A 25,560-nucleotide genomic window follows, 5' to 3' on the forward strand; every position below is an offset into this window, starting at 1 on the left:
ATCAACTGCCCTCTTCCACTCAGCCCACAGGGAGGGGGTTGTATCAACAGCCCTCTTCCACTCAGCCCACAGGGGGTTTTATCAACAGCCCTCTTCCACTCAGCCCACAGGGGGTTTTATCAACAGCCCTCTTCCACTCAGCCCACAGGGAGGGGGTTTTATCAACAGCCCTCTTCCACTCAGCCCACAGGGAGGGGGTTTTATCAACAGCCCTCTTCCACTCAGCCCACAGGGAGGGGGTTTTATCAACAGCCCTCTTCTACTCAGCCCACAGGGGGTTTTATCAACAGCCCTCTTCCACTCAGCCCACAGGGAGGGGGTTTTATCAACTGCCCTCTTCCACTCAGCCCACAGGGGGTTGTATCAATAGCCCTCTTCCACTCAGCCCACAGGGAGGGGGTTTTATCAACAGCCCTCTCCCACTCAGCCCACAGGGGGTTTTATCAACAGCCCTCTTCAACTCAGCCCACAGGGGGTTTTATCAACAGCCCTCTTCAACTCAGCCCACAGGGAGGGGGTCTTATCAACAGCCCTCTTCCACTCAGCCCACAGGGGGTTTTATCAACTGCCCTCTTCCACTCAGCCCACAGGGGGTCTTATCAACAGCCCTCTTCCACTCAGCCCACAGGGAGGGGGTTTTATCAACAGCCCTCTTCCACTCAGCCCACAGGGGGTTTTATCAACAGCCCTCTTCCACTCAGCCCACAGGGGGTTTTATCAACAGCCCTCTTCCACTCAGCCCACAGGGAGTTTTATCAACAGCCCTCTTCCACTCAGCCCACAGGGAGGGGGTTTTATCAACAGCCCTCTTCCACTCAGCCCACAGGGAGGGGGTTTTATCAACAGCCCTCTTCCACTCAGCCCACAGGGGGTTTTATCAACAGCCCTCTTCCACTCAGCCCACAGGGAGTTTTATCAACAGCCCTCTTCCACTCAGCCCACAGGGAGGGGGTTTTATCAACAGCCCTCTTCAACTCAGCCCACAGGGGGTCTTATCAACAGCCCTCTTCAACTCAGGCCACAGGGGGTTGTATCAACAGCCCTCTTCCACTCAGCCCACAGGGGGTTTTATCAACAGCCCTCTTCAACTCAGCCCACAGGGAGGGGGTTTTATCAACAGCCCTCTTCCACTCAGCCCACAGGGGGTTGTATCAACTGCCCTCTTCCACTCAGCCCACAGGGAGGGGGTTTTATCAACAGCCCTCTTCAACTCAGCCCACAGGGAGGGGGTTTTATCAACAGCCCTCTTCCACTCAGCCCACAGGGGGTCTTATCAACAGCCCTCTTCCACTCAGCCCACAGGGAGGGGGTTTTATCAACAGCCCTCTTCCACTCAGCCCACAGGGGGTTTTATCAACTGCCCTCTTCCACTCAGCCCACAGGGAGGGGGTTTTATCAACAGCCCTCTTCAACTCAGCCCACAGGGGGTCTTATCAACAGCCCTCTTCCACTCAGCCCACAGGGGGTTTTATCAACAGCCCTCTTCCACTCAGCCCACAGGGGGTTTTATCAACTGCCCTCTTCCACTCAGCCCACAGGGGGTTGTATCAACAGCCCTCTTCCACTCAGCCCACAGGGAGGGGGTTTTATCAACAGCCCTCTTCAACTCAGCCCACAGGGAGGGGGTTTTATCAACAGCCCTCTTCCACTCAGCCCACAGGGGGTTTTATCAACAGCCCTCTTCAACTCAGCCCACAGGGGGTCTTATCAACAGCCCTCTTCAACTCAGCCCACAGGGAAGGGGTTTTATCAACAGCCCTCTTCCACTCAGCCCACAGGGAGGGGGTTTTATCAACTGCCCTCTTCCACTCAGCCCACAGGTTTCCATTGGATTGGGGGCCGGCGACTGAGCCATGGCAGAACATTGCTTTTGTTGTCACAGAACCATTTCTGTGTGGATCTTGAGGTATGTTTCAGGTGATTGTCTTGTTGGAAAGTCCATCTATGGCCAAGTCCCAGCCTTCTGGCAGAGGAAACCAGATTGTCAGCCAAAATTGCCTTGTACTTGGTGGAATTCAATATTCAATCTTAACCAGTACCCCTGGACCTCTGGAATTAAAAACAGTCCCAAAACATCCCTGACCCCCCCTTCATATTTCACCGTGGGTATGAGGTGCCCCTGGACCTCTGGAATTAAAACAGCCCCAAAACATCACTGACCCCCCTCCATATTTCACCGTGGGTATGAGGTGCCTCTCCTTGTATTTCTGTTTCGACGCCAAACATGCTGATGCTGTATCTGACCAAAACGTTCCATTTTGGTCCCATCTGACCAGAGCACCTTCTTCCAGTCATAATTTAAATGACGTTTGGCAAACTCCCAGCGCTTGGTCTCATCTGACCAGAGCACCTTCTTCCAGTCATAATTTAAATGACGTTTGGCAAACTCCCAGCGCTTGGTCTCATCTGACCAGAGCACCTTCTTCCAGTCATAATTTAAATGACGTTTGGCAAACTCCCAGCGCTTGGTCTCATCTGACCAGAGCACCTTCTTCCAGTCATAATTTAAATGACGTTTGGCAAACTCCCAGCGCTTGGTCTCATCTGACCAGAGCACCTTCTTCCAGTCATAATTTAAATGACGTTTGGCAAACTCCCAGCGCTTGGTCTCATCTGACCAGAGCACCTTCTTCCAGTCATAATTTAAATGACGTTTGGCAAACTCCCAGCGCTTGGTCTCATCTGACCAGAGCACCTTCTTCCAGTCATAATTTAAATGACGTTTGGCAAACTCCCAGCGCTTGGTCTCATCTGACCAGAGCACCTTCTTCCAGTCATAATTTAAATGACGTTTGGCAAACTCCCAGCGCTTGGTCTCATCTGACCAGAGCACCTTCTTCCAGTCATAATTTAAATGACGTTTGGCAAACTCCCAGCGCTTGGTCTCATCTGACCAGAGCACCTTCTTCCAGTCATAATTTAAATGACGTTTGGCAAACTCCCAGCGCTTTGCGTCTGTGTCTTGGGGTCAGAAAGAGCTTTCTTCTGACAACCCTTCCAAAGAGCCTGTGGTTGTGGAGGTGGCGTCTGATGGTGCTTTCTTCTGGCAACCCTTCCAAAGAGCCTGTGGTTGTGGAGGTGGCGTCTGATGGTGCTTTCTTCTGGCAACCCTTCCAAAGAGCCTGTGGTTGTGGAGGTGGAGTCTGATGGTGCTTTCTTCTGGCAACCCTTCCAAAGAGCCTGTGGTTGTGGAGGTGGAGTCTGATGGTGCTTTCTTCTGGCAACCCTTCCAAAGAGCCTGTGGTTGTGGAGGTGGAGTCTGATGGTGCTTTCTTCTGGCAACCCTTCCAAAGAGCCTGTGGTTGTGGAGGTGGAGTCTGATGGTGCTTTCTTCTGGCAACCCTTCCAAAGAGCCTGTGGTTGTGGAGGTGGAGTCTGATGGTGCTTTCTTCTGGCAACCCTTCCAAAGAGCCTGTGGTTGTGGAGGTGGCGTCTGATGGTGCTTTTTGAAACCTGGTGACCCCAAGACGCCACCAAGGCCTGCAATTCTTTCACAGTGATTATTGGGGATTTTGTTGCTTCTCTCCCCATCCTCCTCCCTCTCCTGGGGGGCAAAATGCATTTGCGTCCTCAACCCGTGAGGTTTTCAACTGTTCTATATCTTTAGAATGTTCTAATAATTGACCTGATCTTGGGGTTTATGTTTCAGTGGTCTATTCAACCGTTTGTGGATCTTCTTGTAGCCATGACCAGATTTATGAAGGTCTACGACCATCTGTCTCTTTCGAACTGCCAGTTGTTTTCTTCATGGTGTTGGATGACAAAGGGATGTTCCATGTGTGTTACCTCATTTTTATACCCTAGTGAAACAGGAAGTGGTGTAATGGCTCAATACAGTTCCTTAACACTTAGATAAACTTAAATAAGTGGAATTTAATTCCTGGTTTAATTTTGGTTGATGTTATTTACAACAATCTTTAAAGATGCCATTAATTGTGAAACCTTGATTTGGAGGACATTGATTTATAATTAAATCAATAAATTATTTTGGTTGCTTCCATTGAAAGACTAATAAAGTACAGTATTTCTCACATGTTGGTATTTTGAGTTTATCACTATAATTATATTGTTTATATTTGTTTGTGCCAGTCAGGGGTGCAAGTAATTTTGGAGCCCAATGTAGGTAGCACACAGGAGGACATTTTACTCTGTTAACATCATTTCCTTTTGAATTTCTAGCCAAATGTAAAATGTTCCTGTTTTGATTAATTTAATAGAGTGAGTTAGGCCTGCTCTATATCAAATTAGCATTCCCCCTGAGTCACTTCCCTGTTTCACACCTGGTACTTTGGTGGATGGGACTACCAGCTCTCTGTAACCTAGAGGGCAATCAGTGGGTCTGGGTTCCTGCTCTTCAGGCCAAAGGCAGATGACCTCAGGCCTTGGATATTCCAGGATGAGATAATGAAGGCTTTGTGTTCTATAAAGGCAGATGACCTCAGGCCTTGGATATTCCAGGATGAGATAGTGAAGGCTTTGTGTTCCATAAAGGCAGATGACCTCAGGCCTTGGATATTCCAGGATGAGATAATGAAGGCTTTGTGTTCTATAAAGGCAGATGACCTCAGGCCTTGGATATTCCAGGATGAGATAATGAAGGCTTTGTGTTCTATAAAGGCAGATGACCTCAGGCCTTGGATATTCCAGGATGAGATAGTGAAGGCTTTGTGTTCCATAAAGGCAGATGACCTCAGGCCTTGGATATTCCAGGATGAGATAATGAAGGCTTTGTGTTCTATAAAGGCAGATGACCTCAGGCCTTGGATATTCCAGGATGAGATAATGAAGGCTTTGTGTTCTATAAAGGCAGATGACCTCTGACCTTGGATATTCCAGGATGAGATAATGAAGGCTTTGTGTTCTATAAAGGCAGATGACCTCTGACCTTGGATATTCCACGATGAGATAATGAAGGCTTTGTGTTCCGTAAAGTGTCCAATGTTGTTAGTCGTGTGGTTTGGCCTCACACCAGTAAGTGTGAGCAAAGCCTGCTGAGTATCTGGTACATGTCATTGGCTTGGGCTAGTGTAAGAGTGGGGGTTGGGCCTGTTTGCCTGCTCATGGCCGGGGCGAATGGGGGACTTCCATGTTGAGGCCCTCTTTGTGGGAGTGGACTGGATGGGGTCAGGGGCTGGACTGTTCTGCCCTGGTGTCGAGACTTTTGTCCAGAGCTGAGGTGGGCTGTTCTGCTGGCTTCTCTGTGGGGGTGGCCACCTCTCTAGTAGGTTGTTCTCTGTCACACGCCATCCCCCCAACTCTCTCCTCCATCCCCCTCACTCTCTCCTCCAGCAGTCTGATCCTCTACTCTAGTGCTCTGTTGTTCTCCTGCTCTTTCTCCTGTTGATGTTGTCTCACCACAGTCCAGAGTCCAGATATGTCTCCCTGCTGTTCCAGCTCCACCTGCCTTATCTCCAGCTGGGTAAATGTATCCTTCCTTTCAATGAAGGAGTAGTACTCTGTGCTGGGAGGTTGACTGTCCGCTGGGGGTGGCTCGTCTGTGGGGTTATATAATGAAGAGGTTTGGTCTGACCCGCTCGGGGTGGGGGTATCTTTCTCAAGGGAGACCTTCTCCTGCTGGGCTAATTCTGTGATTAGGTGAACGTCCTGAACCTGTTTGTGGTTGCCCTGTACCAATACTGTTCCAGACTTATAGAGATTTATATTAGCTGACTCAGAATCCTCGTTGTGTAGTATCCTGAGTTTCCACCCCTTGTTAACCCCCCCCCCCCACCCCCACCTCTTAACAGCAGGGTAGTGTGCTAATATAGCACTGTGCCATGCCAGGGGATGGTTTGTGTTGAAGATGAGGTTGCTGATGTTCCCATTTTTATAATAGTCAGCAAAAAGTGTCTCTTGATTTTCCATAAGGAGCTTCTTCTTGTGGTCTTTTCTTGCCTTATCATTCTTTACATGCAAAGGGTACTGTATTTTAATTACCTCTGAACAGCGGGAGGGAGCTTCTAAGGCCTCTCCATTTGGTTGGGGTAGACTGTTCGACTCCCCTGCCATTGTTGGGCTGAAGGGCTTTGACACCTCTCACTTGACACGTCAGTGCTAATTGAAGTTGTATCAAGCTTGGCAGCTTTAATTTAGTATTTAGTCCTTATAAAGTAATGTCATGTATTTTTATTCCTGGCTTTTGGGAAATAAAATATAGCTTCAGACTAAACATTACTCACTCAGTTCCATGTTGGATGGGGTTTTCAGGTTTCTGTTGTTTTAAAGAGCATTTGCTGTATAGTGTTGGAATAATAATCGTTGGTAGTTGGTCTGGTAGTGACCTACCAGGTGATTCTGTAATTCCCTCCAAAATCAGGTTGTAGGTTTTGAGATTTGATTTGGAGTAAAGGTTATGTTGTAGAGGGTAGTATCCTGTCTATGTCCTGGTGACATAGTGAAGGTTATGTTGTAGAGGGTAGTATCCTGTATATGTCCTGGTGACATAGTGGTGTGGAGGGTAGTATCCTGTATATATCCTGGTGACATAGTGTTGTAGAGGGTAGTATCCTGTTTATGTCCTGGTGACATAGTGTTGTAGAGGGTAGTATCCTGTATATGTCCTGGTGACATAGTGAAGGTTATGTTGTAGATGGTAGTATCCTGTCTATGTCCTGGTGACATAGTGTTATAGAGGGTAGTATCCTGTCTATGTCCTGGTGACATAGTGAAGGTTATGTTGTAAAGGGTAGTATCCTGTATATGTCCTGGTGACATAGTGAAGGTGATGATGTGGAGGGTAGTATCCTGTATATGTCCTGGTGACATAGTGAAGGTTATGTTGTAGAGGGTAGTATCCTGTATATGTCCTGGTGACATAGTGGTGTGGAGGGTAGTATCCTGTATATATCCTGGTGACATAGTGTTATAGAGGGTAGTATCCTGTCTATGTCCTGGTGACATAGTGAAGGTTATGTTGTAAAGGGTAGTATCCTGTATATGTCCTGGTGACATAGTGAAGGTTATGTTGTAGAGGGTAGTATCCTGTATATGTCCTGGTGACATAGTGTTGTAGAGGGTAGTATCCTGTATATGTCCTGGTGACATAGTGAAGGTTATGTTGTGGAGGGTAGTATCCTGTATATGTCCTGGTGACATAGTGTTGTAGAGGGTAATATCCTGTATATGTCCTGGTGACATAGTGTTGTGGAGTGTAGTATCCTGTATATGTCCTGGTGACATAGTGGAGGGTAGTATCCTGTATATGTCCTGGTGACATAGTGAAGGTTATGTTGTAGAGGGTAGGATCCTGTATATGTCCTGGTGACATAGTGGAGGGTAGTATCCTGTCTATGTCCTGGTGACATAGTGAATGTTATGTTGTAGAGGGTAGTATCCTGTATATGTCCTGGTGATATAGTGAAGGTTATGTTGTAGAGGGTAGTATACTGTATATGTCCTGGTGACATAGTGGAGGGTAGTATCCTGTCTATGTCCTGGTGACATAGTGAAGGTTATGTTGTAGAGGGTAGTATCCTGTATATGTCCTGGTGATATAGTGAAGGTTATGTTGTAGAGGGTAGTATACTGTATATGTCCTGGTGACATAGTGGAGGGTAGTATCCTGTATATGTCCTGGTGACATAGTGCTGTAGAGGGTAGTATCCTGTATATGTCCTGGTGACATAGTGTTGTGGAGGGTAGCATCCTGTATATGTCCTGGTGACAGTGCTGTAGAGGGTAGTATCCTGTATATGTCCTGGTGACATAGTGTCTGTCTGTCTGTCTGCCTGTCTGTCAGCCTTTAGATAATATCCCATTAGCTCTGCCACTTAATCTGAAAGTATTGAACCACTACAGTAACTAATTAGCATAGACAATTACAGCAGCAGATTCCCTCCTCTCCGCTCTACCTGTCTGATACACTAAGCGCTAGCTTCCCTCTCTCTCTCTCTCTCTCTCTCTCTCTCTCTCTCTCTCTCTCTCTCTCTCTCTCTCTCTCTCTCTCTCTCTCTCTCTCTCTCTCTCTCTCTCTCTCTCTCTGGGTGTCTCTCTCTCTCGCCGCTCTCTCTCTCCCCTCTCTCTCTTTCTCTGTCCCCTTTCTCTCTCTCTTTCTTTCTCTCTCTCTTTCTCGCCTCTCTCTCTCTGGGTGTCTGTCTCTCTCGCCTCACTCTCTCTCCCTCTCGCCTCTCTCTCTCTCCCTCTCTCTCTCTAGGTGTCTCTCTCTCTATCTAGGTGTCTCTGTCTGTCGTCTCGCGTCTCTCGCGTCTCTCTCGTCTCGCGTCTCTCGCGTCTCTCTCGTCTCTCTCGTCTCTCTCTCTCCTCTCTCTCGTCTCTCTTGTGTCTCTCTGGCTGTCTGTCTGTCTCTCTTGTCTCTCTCGTCTCTCTTCTCTCTTGTGTCTCTCTCGTCTCTCTGGCTGTCTGTCTCTCTCTCTCTCGTCTCTCTCGTCTCACTGGCTGTCTGTCTCTCTCGTCTCTCTTGCTGTCTGTCTGTCTCTCTCTCTCGTCTCTCTCGCTGTCTGTCTCTCTCTCGTCTCTCTCGTCTCTCGTCTCTCTCGTCTCTCTCGTCTCTCGTTTCTCTGGCTGTCTCTCGTCTCTCTCTCTCTCGTCTCTCTCTCTCCCCTCCATGCATTTTAATCAATTAATTTGGATGTGTTTCCCCTGGTACAGATGAACAGATGAACAGATGATGTACAGATGAAGATCACAAAGTCTTTTGATTGGGTCTCTACTGAGAGGAATATATGCATTACACAGTGGTGTAAAGTACTGAAGGAAAAATACTTGAAAGTACTACTTAACCTCTAGCGTCGAGCAATCCCGTAAAGTACTACTTAACCTCTAGCGTCGAGCAATCCCGTAAAGTACTACTTAACCTCTAGCGTCGAGCAATCCCGTTAAGTACTACTTAACCTCTAGCGTCGAGCAATCCCGTTAAGTACTACTTAACCTCTAGCGTCGAGCAATCCCGTAAAGTACTACTTAACCTCTAGCGTCGAGCAATCCCGTTAAGTACTACTTAACCTCTAGCGTCGAGCAATCCCGTAAAGTACTACTTAACCTCTAGCGTCGAGCAATCCCGTAAAGTACTACTTAACCTCTAGCGTCGAGCAATCCCGTAAAGTACTACTTAACCTCTAGCGTCGAGCAATCCCGTAAAGTACTACTTAACTTAACTTAAGTACTACTTAAGTCGTTTTTTTGGGGGGTATCAGTACTTGACTTTGCTATTTATATTTCGGACAACTTTTACTTGACTCCATTCTTAAAGAAAATAATGTACTTTTTACTCCTTACATTTTCCCTGACACTAAAAAGTACTAGTTCCATTTTTAATGCTTAGCAGGACAGGAAAGTGGTCCAATTCACACACTTATCAAGAGAACATCCCTGGTCCTCCCTACTGCCTCTGATCTGGAGGACTCACTAAACAGAGAACATCCCTGGTCATCCCTACTGCCTCTGATCTGGAGGACTCACTAAACAGAGAACATCCCTGGTCATCCCTACTGCCTCTGATCTGGAGGACTCACTAAACAGAGAACATCCCTGGTCATCCCTACTGCCTCTGATCTGGAGGACTCACTAAACAGAGAACATCCCTGGTCATCCCTACTGCCTCTGATCTGGAGGACTCACTAAACAGAGAACATCCCTGGTCATCCCTACTGCCTCTGATCTGGAGGACTTACTAAACAGAGAACATCCCTGGTCATCCCTACTGCCTCTGATCTGGAAGACTTACTAAACAGAGAACATCCCTGGTCATCCCTACTGCCTCTGATCTGGAGGACTCACTAAACAGAGAACATCCCTGGTCATCCCTACTGCCTCTGATCTGGAGGACTCACTAAACAGAGGACATCCCTGGTCATCCCTACTGCCTCTGATCTGGAGGACTCACTAAACAGAGGACATCCCTGGTCATCCCTACTGCCTCTGATCTGGAGGACTTACTAAACAGAGAACATCCCTGGTCATCTCTACTGCCTCTGATCTGGAGGACTCACTAAACAGAGGACATCCCTGGTCATCCCTACTGCCTCTGATCTGGAGGACTCACTAAACAGAGAACACCCCTGGTCATCCCTACTGCCTCTGATCTGGAGGACTCACTAAACAGAGAACATCCCTGGCCATCTCTACTGCCTCTGATCTGGAGGACTCACTAAACAGAGAACATCCCTGGTCATCTCTACTGCCTCTGATCTGGAGGACTCACTAAACAGAGAACATCCCTGGTCATCCCTACTGCCTCTGATCTGGAGGACTCAGTAAACAGAGAGTTTGTAATTGATGTCTTCGTGTTGGAGTATGCCCCTGGCTATCTGTAATTGATGTCTTCGTGTTGGAGTATGCCCCTGGCTATCTGTAATTGATGTCTTCGTGTTGGAGTATGCCCCTGGCTATCTGTAATTGATGTCTTCGTGTTGGAGTGTTCTGTAATTGATGTCTTCGTGTTGGAGTATGCCCCTGGCTATCTGTAATTGATGTCTTCGTGTTGGAGTATGCCCCTGGCTATCTGTAATTGATGTCTTCGTGTTGGAGTATGCCCCTGGCTATCTGTAATTGATGTCTTCGTGTTGGAGTATGCCCCTGGCTATCTGTAATTGATGTCTTCGTGTTGGAGTATGCCCCTGGCTATCTGTAATTGATGTCTTCCCCCTGGCTATCTGTAATTGATGTCTTCGTGTTGGAGTATGCCCCTGGCTATCTGTAATTGATGTCTTCGTGTTGGAGTATGCCCCTGGCTATCTGTAATTGATGTCTTCGTGTTGGAGTATGCCCCTGGCTATCTGTAATTGATGTCTTCGTGTTGGAGTATGCCCCTGGCTATCTGTAATTGATGTCTTCGTGTTGGAGTATGCCCCTGGCTATCTGTAATTGATGTCTTCGTGTTGGAGTATGCCCCTGGCTATCTGTAATTGATGTCTTCGTGTTGGAGTATGCCCCTGGCTATCTGTAATTGATGTCTTCGTGTTGGAGTATGCCCCTGGCTATCTGTAATTGATGTCTTCGTGTTGGAGTATGCCCCTGGCTATCTGTAATTGATGTCTTCGTGTTGGAGTATGCCCCTGGCTATCTGTAATTGATGTCTTCCCCCTGGCTATCTGTAATTGATGTCTTCGTGTTGGAGTATGCCCCTGGCTATCTGGATGTCTATCTGTATCTGTAATTGATGTCTTCGTGTTGGAGTATGCCCCTGGCTATCTGTAATTGATGTCTTCGTGTTGGAGTATGCCCCTGGCTATCTGTAATTGATGTCTTCGTGTTGGAGTGTGCCCCTGGCTATCTGTAATTGATGTCTTCGTGTTGGAGTATGCCCCTGGCTATCTGTAATTGATGTCTTCGTGTTGGAGTATGCCCCTGGCTATCTGTAATTGATGTCTTCGTGTTGGAGTATGCCCCTGGCTATCTGTAATTGATGTCTTCGTGTTGGAGTATGCCCCTGGCTATCTGTAATTGATGTCTTCGTGTTGGAGTATCTGTAATTGATGTCTTCGTGTTGGAGTATGCCCCTGGCTATCCTGGCTATCTGTAATTGATGTCTTCGTGTTGGAGTATGCCCCTGGCTATCTATCTGTAATTGATGTCTTCGTGTTGGAGTATGCCCCTGGCTATCTGTAATTTCGTGTTGATGTCTGTAATTGATGTCTTCGTGTTGGCCCCTGGCTATCTGTGTGTATGCCCCTGGCTATCTGTAATTGATGTCTTCGTGTTGGAGTATGCCCCTGGCTATCTGTAATTGATGTCTTCGTGTTGGAGTATGCCCCTGGCTATCTGTAATTGATGTCTTCGTGTTGGAGTATGCCCCTGGCTATCTGTAATTGATGTCTTCGTGTTGGAGTATGCCCCTGGCTATCTGTAATTGATGTCTTCGTGTTGGAGTATGCCCCTGGCTATCTGTAATTGATGTCTTCGTGTTGGAGTATGCCCCTGGCTATCTGTAATTGATGTCTTCGTGTTGGAGTATGCCCCTGGCTATCTGTAATTGATGTCTTCGTGTTGGAGTATGCCCCTGGCTATCTGTAATTGATGTCTTCGTGTTGGAGTATGCCCCTGGCTATCTGTAATTGATGTCTTCGTGTTGGAGTATGCCCCTGGCTATCTGTAATTGATGTCTTCGTGTTGGAGTATGCCCCTGGCTATCTGTAATTGATGTCTTCGTGTTGGAGTATGCCCCTGGCTATCTGTAATTGATGTCTTCGTGTTGGAGTATGCCCCTGGCTATCTGTAATTGATGTCTTCGTGTTGGAGTATGCCCCTGGCTATCTGTAATTGATGTCTTCGTGTTGGAGTATGCCCCTGGCTATCTGTAATTGATGTCTTCGTGTTGGAGTATGCCCCTGGCTATCTGTAATTGATGTCTTCGTGTTGGAGTATGCCCCTGGCTATCTGTAATTGATGTCTTCGTGTTGGAGTATGCCCCTGGCTATCTGTAATTGATGTCTTCGTGTTGGAGTGTGCCCCTGGCTATCTGTAATTGATGTCTTCGTGTTGGAGTATGCCCCTGGCTATCTGTAATTGATGTCTTCGTGTTGGAGTATGCCCCTGGCTATCTGTAATTGATGTCTTCGTGTTGGAGTGTTCCCCTGGCTATCTGTAATTGATGTCTTCGTGTTGGAGTGTGCCCCTGGCTATCTGTAATTGATGTCTTCGTGTTGGAGTGTTCCCCTGGCTATCTGTAATTGATGTCTTCGTGTTGGAGTGTTCCCCTGGCTATCTGTAATTGATGTCTTCGTGTTGGAGTGTTCCCCTGGCTATCTGTAATTGATGTCTTCGTGTTGGAGTGTGCCCCTGGCTATCTGTAATTGATGTCTTCGTGTTGGAGTGTTCCCCTGGCTATCTGTAATTGATGTCTTCGTGTTGGAGTGTGCCCCTGGCTATCTGTAATTGATGTCTTCGTGTTGGAGTATGCCCCTGGCTATCTGTAATTGATGTCTTCGTGTTGGAGTATGCCCCTGGCTATCTGTAATTGATGTCTTCGTGTTGTAATTGATGTCGTGTTGGAGTATGCCCCTGGCTATCTGTAATTGATGTCTTCGTGTTGGAGTATGCCCCTGGCTATCTGTAATTGATGTCTTCGTGTTGGAGTATGCCCCTGGCTATCTGTAATTGATGTCTTCGTGTTGGAGTATGCCCCTGGCTATCTGTAATTGATGTCTTCGTGTTGGAGTATGCCCCTGGCTATCTGTAATTGATGTCTTCGTGTTGGAGTATGCCCCTGGCTATCTGTAATTGATGTCTTCGTGTTGGAGTATGCCCCTGGCTATCTGTAATTGATGTCTTCGTGTTGGAGTATGCCCCTGGCTATCTGTAATTGATGTCTTCGTGTTGGAGTATGCCCCTGGCTATCTGTAATTGATGTCTTCGTGTTGGAGTATGCCCCTGGCTATCTGTAATTGATGTCTTCGTGTTGGAGTATGCCCCTGGCTATCTGTAATTGATGTCTTCGTGTTGGAGTGCCCCTGGCTATCTGTAATTGATGTCTTCGTGTTGGAGTATGCCCCTGGCTATCTGTAATTGATGTCTTCGTGTTGGAGTATGCCCCTGGCTATCTGTAATTGATGTCTTCGTGTTGGAGTATGCCCCTGGCTATCTGTAATTGATGTCTTCGTGTTGGAGTATGCCCCTGGCTATCTGTAATTGATGTCTTCGTGTTGGAGTATGCCCCTGGCTATCTGTAATTGATGTCTTCGTGTTGGAGTATGCCCCTGGCTATCTGTAATTGATGTCTTCGTGTTGGAGTATGCCCCTGGCTATCTGTAATTGATGTCTTCGTGTTGGAGTATGCCCCTGGCTATCTGTAATTGATGTCTTCGTGTTGGAGTATGCCCCTGGCTATCTGTAATTGATGTCTTCGTGTTGGAGTATGCCCCTGGCTATCTGTAATTGATGTCTTCGTGTTGGAGTATGCCCCTGGCTATCTGTAATTGATGTCTTCGTGTTGGAGTATGCCCCTGGCTATCTGTAATTGATGTCTTCGTGTTGGAGTATGCCCCTGGCTATCTGTAATGTCTTCGTGTTGGAGTATGCCCCTGGCTATCTGTAATTGATGTCTTCGTGTTGGAGTATGCCCCTGGCTATCTGTAATTGATGTCTTCGTGTTGGAGTGATCTGTAATTGATGTCTTCGTGTTGGAGTGTAATTGATGTCTTCGTGTTGGAGTATGCCCCTGGCTATCTGTAATTGATGTCTTCGTGTTGGAGTGCCCCTGGCTATCTGTAATTGATGTCTTCGTGTTGGAGTATGCCCCTGGCTATCTGTTGCCCCTGGCTATCTGTAATTGATGTCTTCGTGTTGGAGTATGCCCCTGGCTATCTGTAATTGATGTCTTCGTGTTGGAGTATGCCCCTGGCTATCTGTAATTGATGTCTTCATGTTGGAGTATATCTGTAAATGTCTTCGTGTTGGAGTATGCCCCTGATGTCTTCGTGTTGGAGTATGCCCCTGGCTATCTGTAATTGATGTCTTCGTGTTGGAGTATGCCCCTGGCTATCTGTAATTGATGTCTTCGTGTTGGAGTATGCCCCTGGCTATCTGTAATTGATGTCTTCGTGTTGGAGTATGCCCCTGGCTATCTGTAATTGATGTCTTCGTGTTGGAGTATGCCCCTGGCTATCTGTAATTGATGTCTTCGTGTTGGATATCTGTAATTGATGTCTTAGTGTTGGAGTATGCCCCTGGCTATCTGTAATTGATGTCTTCGTGTTGGATGGGACTTTCACAAGTAATATTTTACTGTGACTTTCACTTTTACGTGAGTCATTTTCCTGGCTATCTGTAATTGATGTCTTAGTGTTGGAGTATGCCCCTGGCTATCTGTAATTGATGTCTTCGTGTTGGAGTATGCCCCTGGCTATCTGTAATTGATGTCTTCGTGTTGGAGTTCTATAGGGCCCTGGTCTAAAGTAGTGCACTGTAGGGACTAGGGTTCTATAGGGCCCTGGTAAAGTAGTGCATGTCTTCGTGTTCTAGTAGGGCCCTGGTCTGTAGTGCACTATATAAGGAATAGGGTTCTGGTCTAAAGTAGTGCACTATATAGGGACTAGGGTTCTATAAAGTAGTGCACTATGGGAATAGGGTTCTATAGGGCCCTGTCTTAGTGTTGGTGCAGTATATAGGGTTCTATAGGGCCCTGGTCTAAAGTAGTGTACTATATAGGGTTCTATAGGGCCCTGGTCCCCTGGCTATCTGTAATTGATGTCTTAGTGTTGGAGTATGCCCCTATAGGGTTCTATAGGGCCCTGGTAAAGTAGTGACTGTATCGTGTTGGAGTATGCCCCTGGCTATCTGTAATTGATGTCTTCGTGTTGGAGTATGCCCCTGGCTATCTGTAATTGATGTCTTCGTGTTGGAGTATGCCCCTGGCTATCTGTAATTGATGTCTTCGTGTTGGAGTATGCCCCTGGCTATCTGTAATTGATGTCTTCGTGTTGGAGTATGCCCCTGGCTATCTGTAATTGATGTCTTCGTGTTGGAGTATGCCCCTGGCTATCTGTAATTGATGTCTTCGTGTTGGAGTATGCCCCTGGCTATCTGTAATTGATGTCTTCGTGTTGGAGTATGCCCCTGGCTATCTGTAATTGATGTCTTCGTGTTGGAGTATGCCCCTGGCTATCTGTAATTGATGTCTTCGTGTTGGAGTATGCCCCTGGCTATCTGTAATTGATGTCTTCGTGTTGGAGTATGCCCCTGGCTATCTGTAATTGATGTCTTCGTGTTGGAGTATGCCCCTGGCTATCTGTAATTGATGTCTTCGTGTTGGAGTATGCCCCTGGCTATCTGTAATTGATGTCTTCGTGTTGGAGTATGCCCCTGGCTATCTGTAATTGATGTCTTCGTGTTGGAGTATGCCCCTGGCTATCTGGCTATCTGTAATTGATGTCTTCGTGTTGGAGTATGCCCCTGGCTATCTGTAATTGATGTCTTCGTGTTGGAGTATGCCCCTGGCTATCTGTAATTGATGTCTTCGTGTTGGAGTATGCCCCTGGCTATCTGTAATTGATGTCTTCGTGTTGGAGTATGCCCCTGGCTATCTGTAATTGATGTCTTCGTGTTGGAGTATGCCCCTGGCTATCTGTAATTGATGTCTTCGTGTTGGAGTATGCCCCTGGCTATCTGTAATTGATGTCTTCGTGTTGGAGTATGCCCCTGGCTATCTGTAATTGATGTCTTCGTGTTGGAGTATGCCCCTGGCTATCTGTAATTGATGTCTTCGTGTTGGAGTATGCCCCTGGCTATCTGTAATTGATGTCTTCGTGTTGGAGTATGCCCCTGGCTATCTGTAATTGATGTCTTCGTGTTGGAGTATGCCCCTGGCTATCTGTAATTGATGTCTTCGTGTTGGAGTATGCCCCTGGCTATCTGTAATTGATGTCTTCGTGTTGGAGTGTGCCCCTGGCTATCTGTAATTGATGTCTTCGTGTTGGAGTATGCCCCTGGCTATCTGTAATTGATGTCTTCGTGTTGGAGTATGCCCCTGGCTATCTGTAATTGATGTCTTCGTGTTGGAGTATGCCCCTGGCTATCTGTAATTGATGTCTTCGTGTTGGAGTATGCCCCTGGCTATCTGTAATTGATGTCTTCGTGTTGGAGTATGCCCCTGGCTATCTGTAATTGATGTCTTCGTGTTGGAGTATGCCCCTGGCTATCTGTAATTGATGTCTTCGTGTTGGAGTATGCCCCTGGCTATCTGTAATTGATGTCTTCGTGTTGGAGTATGCCCCTGGCTATCTGTAATTGATGTCTTCGTGTTGGAGTATGCCCCTGGCTATCTGTAATTGATGTCTTCGTGTTGGAGTATGCCCCTGGCTATCTGTAATTGATGTCTTCGTGTTGGAGTATGCCCCTGGCTATCTGTAATTGATGTCTTCGTGTTGGAGTATGCCCCTGGCTATCTGTAATTGATGTCTTCGTGTTGGAGTATGCCCCTGGCTATCTGTAATTGATGTCTTCGTGTTGGAGTATGCCCCTGGCTATCTGTAATTGATGTCTTCGTGTTGGAGTATGCCCCTGGCTATCTGTAATTGATGTCTTCGTGTTGGAGTATGCCCCTGGCTATCTGTAATTGATGTCTTCGTGTTGGAGTATGCCCCTGGCTATCTGTAATTGATGTCTTCGTGTTGGAGTATGCCCCTGGCTATCTGTAATTGATGTCTTCGTGTTGGAGTATGCCCCTGGCTATCTGTAATTGATGTCTTCGTGTTGGAGTATGCCCCTGGCTATCTGTAATTGATGTCTTCGTGTTGGAGTATGCCCCTGGCTATCTGTAATTGATGTCTTCGTGTTGGAGTATGCCCCTGGCTATCTGTAATTGATGTCTTCGTGTTGGAGTATGCCCCTGGCTATCTGTAATTGATGTCTTCGTGTTGGAGTATGCCCCTGGCTATCTGTAATTGATGTCTTCGTGTTGGAGTGTGCCCCTGGCTATCTGTAATTGATGTCTTCGTGTTGGAGTATGCCCCTGGCTATCTGTAATTGATGTCTTCGTGTTGGAGTGTTCCCCTGGCTATCTGTAATTGATGTCTTCGTGTTGGAGTATGCCCCTGGCTATCTGTAATTGATGTCTTCGTGTTGGAGTGTTCCCCTGGCTATCTGTAATTGATGTCTTCGTGTTGGAGTGTTCCCCTGGCTATCTGTAATTGATGTCTTCGTGTTGGAGTGTTCCCCTGGCTATCTGTAATTGATGTCTTCGTGTTGGAGTGTTCCCCTGGCTATCTGTAATTGATGTCTTCGTGTTGGAGTGTTCCCCTGGCTATCTGTAATTGATGTCTTCGTGTTGGAGTGTTCCCCTGGCTATCTGTAATTGATGTCTTCGTGTTGGAGTGTTCCCCTGGCTATCTGTAATTGATGTCTTCGTGTTGGAGTGTTCCCCTGGCTATCTGTAATTGATGTCTTCGTGTTGGAGTATGCCCCTGGCTATCTGTAATTGATGTCTTCGTGTTGGAGTGTTCCCCTGGCTATCTGTAATTGATGTCTTCGTGTTGGAGTATGCCCCTGGCTATCTGTAATTGATGTCTTCGTGTTGGAGTATGCCCCTGGCTATCTGTAATTGATGTCTTCGTGTTGGAGTATGCCCCTGGCTATCTGTAATTGATGTCTTCGTGTTGGAGTATGCCCCTGGCTATCTGTAATTGATGTCTTCGTGTTGGAGTATGCCCCTGGCTATCTGTAATTGATGTCTTCGTGTTGGAGTATGCCCCTGGCTATCTGTAATTGATGTCTTCGTGTTGGAGTATGCCCCTGGCTATCTGTAATTGATGTCTTCGTGTTGGAGTATGCCCCTGGCTATCTGTAATTGATGTCTTCGTGTTGGAGTATGCCCCTGGCTATCTGTAATTGATGTCTTCGTGTTGGAGTATGCCCCTGGCTATCTGTAATTGATGTCTTCGTGTTGGAGTATGCCCCTGGCTATCTGTAATTGATGTCTTCGTGTTGGAGTATGCCCCTGGCTATCTGTAATTGATGTCTTCGTGTTGGAGTGTTCCCCTGGCTATCTGTAATTGATGTCTTCGTGTTGGAGTATGCCCCTGGCTATCTGTAATTGATGTCTTCGTGTTGGAGTGTTCCCCTGGCTATCTGTAATTGATGTCTTCGTGTTGGAGTATGCCCCTGGCTATCTGTAATTGATGTCTTCGTGTTGGAGTGTTCCCCTGGCTATCTGTAATTGATGTCTTCGTGTTGGAGTATGCCCCTGGCTATCTGTAATTGATGTCTTCGTGTTGGAGTATGCCCCTGGCTATCTGTAATTGATGTCTTCGTGTTGGAGTATGCCCCTGGCTATCTGTAATTGATGTCTTCGTGTTGGAGTATGCCCCTGGCTATCTGTAATTGATGTCTTCGTGTTGGAGTATGCCCCTGGCTATCTGTAATTGATGTCTTCATGTTGGAGTATGCCCCTGGCTATCTGTAATTGATGTCTTCGTGTTGGAGTATGCCCCTGGCTATCTGTAATTGATGTCTTCGTGTTGGAGTATGCCCCTGGCTATCTGTAATTGATGTCTTCGTGTTGGAGTATGCCCCTGGCTATCTGTAATTGATGTCTTCGTGTTGGAGTATGCCCCTGGCTATCTGTAATTGATGTCTTCGTGTTGGAGTATGCCCCTGGCTATCTGTAATTGATGTCTTCGTGTTGGAGTATGCCCCTGGCTATCTGTAATTGATGTCTTCGTGTTGGAGTATGCCCCTGGCTATCTGTAATTGATGTCTTAGTGTTGGAGTATGCCCCTGGCTATCTGTAATTGATGTCTTCGTGTTGGAGTATGCCCCTGGCTATCTGTAATTGATGTCTTCGTGTTGGAGTATGCCCCTGGCTATCTGTAAATAAAAAAATAGAAAAGGTGCCATCTGATTTGCTTAATATCAGGGATTTTAAATGATTTATACTTTTACTTTGATACTTAGTATACGTAAAACCAAATACTTTTAGACTTTTACACAAGTAATATTTTACTGGGTGACTTTCACTTTTACGTGAGTCATTTTCTATTAAGGTATCTTTACTTTTACTACAGAGCCCTGTGTGCCCTGGTCTAAAGTAGTGCACTATATATAGGGAATAGGGTTCTATAGGGCCCTGGTCTAAAGTAGTGTACTATATATAGGGAATAGGGTTCTATAGGGCCCTGGTCTAAAGTAGTGCACTATATATAGGGAATAGGGTTCTATAGGGCCCTGGTCTACAGTAGTGCATTATATAGGGACTAGGGTTCTATAGGGCCCTGGTCTAAAGTAGTGCACTATGTAGGGACTAGGGTTCTATAGGGCCCTGGTCTAAAGTAGTGCACTATATAGGGACTAGGGTTCTATAGGGCCCTGGTCTAAAGTAGTGCACTATATAAGGAATAGGGTTCTATAGGGCCCTGGTCTAAAGTAGTGCACTATATAGGGACTAGGGTTCTATATGGCCCTAGTCTAAAGTAGTGCACTATATAGGGAATAGGGTTCTATAGGGCCCTGGTCTAAAGTAGTGCACTATATAGGGTTCTATAGGGCCCTGGTCTAAAGTAGTGCACTATATAGGGTTCTATAGGGCCCTGGTCTAAAGTAGTGTACTATATAGGGTTCTATAGGGCCCTGGTCTAAAGTAGTGCACTATATAGGGTTCTATAGGGCCCTGGTCTAAAGTAGTGTACTATATAGGGTTCTATAGGGCCCTGGTCTAAAGTAGTGTACTATATAGGGTTCTATAGGGCCCTGGTCTAAAGTAGTGCACTATATAGGGTTCTATAGGGCCCTGGTCTAAAGTAGTGTACTATATAGGGTTCTATAGGGCCCTGGTCTAAAGTAGTGCACTATATATAGGGAATAGGGTTCTATAGGGCCCTGGTCTAAAGTAGTGTACTATATGTAGGGAATAGGGTTCTATAGGGCCCTGGTCTACAGTAGTGCATTATATAGGGACTAGGGTTCTATAGGGCCCTGGTCTAAAGTAGTGCACTATGTAGGGACTAGGGTTCTATAGGGCCCTGGTCTAAAGTAGTGCACTATATAGGGACTAGGGTTCTATAGGGCCCTGGTCTAAAGTAGTGCACTATATAAGGAATAGGGTTCTATAGGGCCCTGGTCTAAAGTAGTGCACTATATAGGGACTAGGGTTCTATATGGCCCTAGTCTAAAGTAGTGCACTATATAGGGAATAGGGTTCTATAGGGCCCTGGTCTAAAGTAGTGCACTATATATAGGGTTCTATAGGGCCCTGGTCTAAAGTAGTGTACTATATAGGGTTCTATAGGGCCCTGGTCTAAAGTAGTGCACTATATAGGGTTCTATAGGGCCCTGGTCTAAAGTAGTGTACTATATAGGGTTCTATAGGGCCCTGGTCTAAAGTAGTGCACTATATAGGGTTCTATAGGGCCCTGGTCTAAAGTAGTGTACTATATAGGGTTCTATAGGGCCCTGGTCTAAAGTAGTGTACTATATAGGGTTCTATAGGGCCCTGGTCTAAAGTAGTGCACTATATAGGGTTCTATAGGGCCCTGGTCTAAAGTAGTGTACTATATAGGGTTCTATAGGGCCCTGGTCTAAAGTAGTGCACTATATATAGGGAATAGGGTTCTATAGTGCCCTGGTCTACAGTAGTGCACTATATAGGGACTAGGGTGTCGTTTGGGGAGGCAGACTAAGTGTTCTGTCTCTTTCTGTTCCAGCTGCTGCAGGGGAAGTCCATCCCCAAGTTTGGAACGTTGGATCTGATCGAAACAGGAAGCGGCCATGGTGAGGGGCGTGGCTACAGCGGAGACTGTGATGACGAGGATGGGTGTGGCGGATCAGGGGGTGGAGAGGTCAAGAGGAAGGTCATGACGGTCTCTAAACGTAAGTCGCCTCTGACCTTTTGACTACTTCACGTTACCTTCCTCTGTCTGTCACACAACTGAGTTACCTTCCTCTGTCTGTCACACAACTGAGTTATCTTCCTCTGTCTGTCACACAACTGAGTTACCTTCCTCTGTCTGTCACACAACTGAGTTATCTTCCTCTGTCTGTCACACAACTGAGTTACCTTCCTCTGTCTGTCACACAACTGAGTTACCTTCCTCTGTCTGTCACACAACTGAGTTACCTTCCTCTGTCTGTCACACAACTGAGTTACCTTCCTCTGTCTGTCACACAACTGAGTTACCTTCCTCTGTCTGTCACACAACTGAGTTACCTTCCTCACGTCCTCTCTGTCACACAACTGAGTTACCTTCCTCTGTCTGTCACACAACTGAGTTACTTTCCTCTGTCTGTCACACAACTGAGTTACTTTCCTCTGTCTGTCACACAACTGAGTTACCTTCCTCACGTCCTCTGTCTGTCACAACAACTGAGTTACCTTCCTCACGTCCTCTGTCTGTCACACAACTGAGTTACCTTCCTCACGTCCTCTGTCTGTCACAACAACTGAGTTACCTTCCTCACGTCCTCTGTCTGTCACACAACAACTGAGTTACCTTCCTCTGTCTGTCACGCAACAACTGAGTTACCTTCCTCTGTCTGTCACGCAACAACTGAGTTACCTTCCTCTGTCTGTCACGCAACAACTGAGTTACCTTCCTCTGTCTGTCACGCAACAACTGAGTTACCTTCCTCTGTCTGTCACGCAACAACTGAGTTACCTTCCTCTGTCTGTCACGCAACAACTGAGTTACCTTCCTCTGTCTGTCACGCAACAACTGAGTTACCTTCCTCTGTCTGTCACGCAACAACTGAGTTACCTTCCTCTGTCTGTCACGCAACAACTGAGTTACCTTCCTCTGTCTGTTACGCAACAACTGAGTTACCTTCCTCTGTCTGTCACGCAACAACTGAGTTACCTTCCTCTGTCTGTCACACAACAACTGATTTACCTTCCTCACGTCCTCTGTCTCTCTCTGGAAACATCTTAGTTTCCTTCCTCACGTCCTCTGTCTCTCTCTCTCTGGAAACATCTTAGTTTCCTTCCTCACGTCCTCTGTCTGTCTCTCTCTCTCTGGAAACATCTTAGTTTCCTTCCTCACGTCCTCTGTCTGTCTCTCTCTCTCTGGAAACATCTTAGTTTCCTTCCTCACGTCCTCTGTCTGTCTCTCTCTCTGGAAACATCTTAGTTACCTTCCTCACGTCCTTTGTCTCTCTCTCTGGAAACATCTTAGTTACCTTCCTCACGTCCTCTGTCTCTCTCTCTGGAAACATCTTAGTTTCCTTCCTCACGTCCTCTGTCGGTCTCTCTCTCTGGAAACATCTTAGTTACCTTCCTCACGTCCTCTGTCTCTCTCTCTGGAAACAACTTAGCCCGCTGCGCCACCAATAGCAAAATACGGAACAATCTGAGGAGTGAGTTTAACCAACTCAGCTCGGTAACACGTCTCACCTGTTCTCACAGTGTAACACCTGATCTCAGATCTGATTACAGAAGACCGTATAATAGCATAGATCAGCTCTGTAACACGTCTCACCTGTTGTCACAGTGTAACACCTGATCTCAGATCTGATTACAGAAGACCTTATAATAGCACATGTCAACTTGGTAACACGTCTCAGCTGATCTCAGATCTGATTACAGAAGACTGTATAATAGCACAGGTCAACTTGGTAACACGTCTCAGCTGATCTCAGATCTGATTACAGAAGACTGTATAATAGCACAGGTCAACTTGGTAACATGTCTCAGCTGATCTCAGGTCAGATTACAGAAGACCGTATAATAGCACAGGTCAACTTGGTAACACGTCTCAGCTGATCTCAGGTCAGATTACAGAAGACCTTATAATAGCATAGGTCAACTTGGTAACACGTCTCAGCTGATCTCAGATCTGATTACAGAAGACTGTATAATAGCACAGGTCAACTTGGTAACACGTCTCAGCTGATCTCAGGTCAGATTACAGAAGACCGTATAATAGCATAGGTCAACTTGGTAACACGTCTCAGCTGATCTCAGGTCAGATTACAGAAGACCGTATAATAGCATAGGTCAACTTGGTAACACGTCTCAGCTGATCTCAGGTCAAATTACAGAAGACCTTATAATAGCACTGCTCTTGTAGCTGTAGAAGGATCATCCAAGCCGACGCAGGCTGAACGTGATTTAATGGGGATCACTGATGCAATGCAGCAGGAAGTCCTGTGTAAATGTCAGCCGGTTCCCCAGCGGTCCGTGGGACAATAATCTGGTTCTCTCTCAGGGAGTCTCCATATGTCAACATCCGTCCGTCCCTACGATCACACGCTTTGTCACACTTTGTCAACCTCCGTCACAAACGGTATCCTATCCTACGTAGTGCCTTACTTTGACCAGGGCCCCGTTGGGGACGCAGCCTCTGCCACACTGAACAGACAGGGCTAGTGGCCTTCCTTCCTCTCTATCTGTCATGGTGTTAATCTATCTGTCGTGGTCCACTGTATATCAGTCTGTCATGGTCCACTGTTTATCTGTCATGGTCCACTGTATATCTGTCTTGGTCCACTGTATATCAGTCTGTCATTGTCCACTGTATATCTGTCATGGTTCACTGTATATCTGTCTTGGTCCACTGTATATCAGTCTGACATGGTCCACTGTATATCAGTCTGTTTTGGTTCACTGTATATCAGTCTGTCTTGGTCCACTGTATATCAGTCTGTCATGGTTCACTGTATATCAGTCTGTTTTGGTCCACTGTATATCTGTCATGGTCCACTGTATATCAATCTGTTTTGGTCCACTGTATATCAGTCTGTTTTGGTTCACTGTATATCAGTCTGTCTTGGTCCACTGTATATCAGTCTGTCATGGTTCACTGTATATCAGTCTGTTTTGGTCCACTGTATATCTGTCATGGTCCACTGTATATCAGTCTGTCATGGTCCACTGTATATCAGTCTGTCATGGTCCACTGTATCTGTCATGGTTCACTGTATATCTGTCATGGTCCACTATATATCAGTCTGTCATGGTTCACTGTATATCTGTCATGGTCCACTATATATCAGTCTGTCATGGTCCACTGTATATCAGTCTGTCATGGTCCACTGTATATCAGTCTGTCATGGTCCACTGTATATCAGTCGTGGTCCACTGTATATCAGTCTGTCTTGGTCCACTGTATATCAGTCTGTCATGGTCCACTGTATATCAATCTGTCATGGTCCACTGTATATCAGTCTGTCATGGTCCACTGTATATCAGTCTGTCATGGTTCACTATATATCTGTCTGTCATGGTCCACTGTATTTCTGTTATGGTCCACTGTATATCAGTCTGTCATGGTCCACTGTATATCAGTCTGTCATGGTTCACTGTATATCTGTCTGTCATGGTCCACTGTATATCTGTTATGGTCCAATGTATATCAGTCTGTCATGGTCCACTGTATATCTGTCTGTCATGGTCCACTGTATATCTGTCTGTCATGGTTCACTGTATATCTGTCTGTCATGGACCACTGTATATCAGTCTGTCATGGTCCACTGTATATCTGTCATGGTTCACTGTATATCTGTCTGTCATGGTCCACTGTATATCTGTCATGGTTCACTGTATATCTGTCATGGTCCACTATATATATCAGTCTGTCATGGTCCACTGTATATCAGTCTGTCATGGTCCACTGTATATCAGTCTGTCATGGTCCACTGTATATCAGTCGTGGTCCACTGTATATCAGTCTGTCTTGGTCCACTGTATATCAGTCTGTCATGGTCCACTGTATATCAGTCTGTAATGGTCCACTGTATATCAATCTGTCATGGTTCACTGTATATCAGTCTGTCATGGTCCACTGTATTTCTGTTATGGTCCACTGTATATCAGTCTGTCATGGTCCACTGTATATCAGTCTGTCATGGTTCACTGTATATCTGTCTGTCATGGTCCACTGTATATCTGTTATGGTCCAATGTATATCAGTCTGTCATGGTCCACTGTATATCTGTCTGTCATGGTCCACTGTATATCTGTCTGTCATGGTTCACTGTATATCTGTCTGTCATGGACCACTGTATATCAGTCTGTCATGGTCCACTGTATATCTGTCATGGTTCACTGTATATCTGTCTGTCATGGTCCACTGTATATCTGTCATGGTTCACTGTATATCTGTCATGGTCCACTATATATATCAGTCTGTCATGGTCCACTGTATATCAGTCTGTCATGGTCCACTGTATATCAGTCTGTCA

At 46.3% G+C, this 25,560-nt stretch overlaps 1 protein-coding gene across 1 annotated transcript in view; it reads left to right on the forward strand.

Moving 5' to 3' along the window:
• The window catches only part of LOC139413996 (glypican-5-like), a 225,027-nt gene that overhangs the window by 85,596 nt on the left and 113,871 nt on the right, over positions 1 to 25,560 (forward strand). The window contains exon 4 of the mRNA XM_071161881.1: positions 21,090 to 21,255. Coding sequence (XP_071017982.1) covers positions 21,090 to 21,255 — 166 coding nt within the window. The remainder of the gene's footprint in view (positions 1 to 21,089; positions 21,256 to 25,560) is intronic.

Source organism: Oncorhynchus clarkii, chromosome 7 (assembly GCF_045791955.1).
Source record: "Oncorhynchus clarkii lewisi isolate Uvic-CL-2024 chromosome 7, UVic_Ocla_1.0, whole genome shotgun sequence".
In the NCBI taxonomy this organism is placed as follows: Eukaryota; Metazoa; Chordata; class Actinopteri; order Salmoniformes; family Salmonidae; genus Oncorhynchus; species Oncorhynchus clarkii.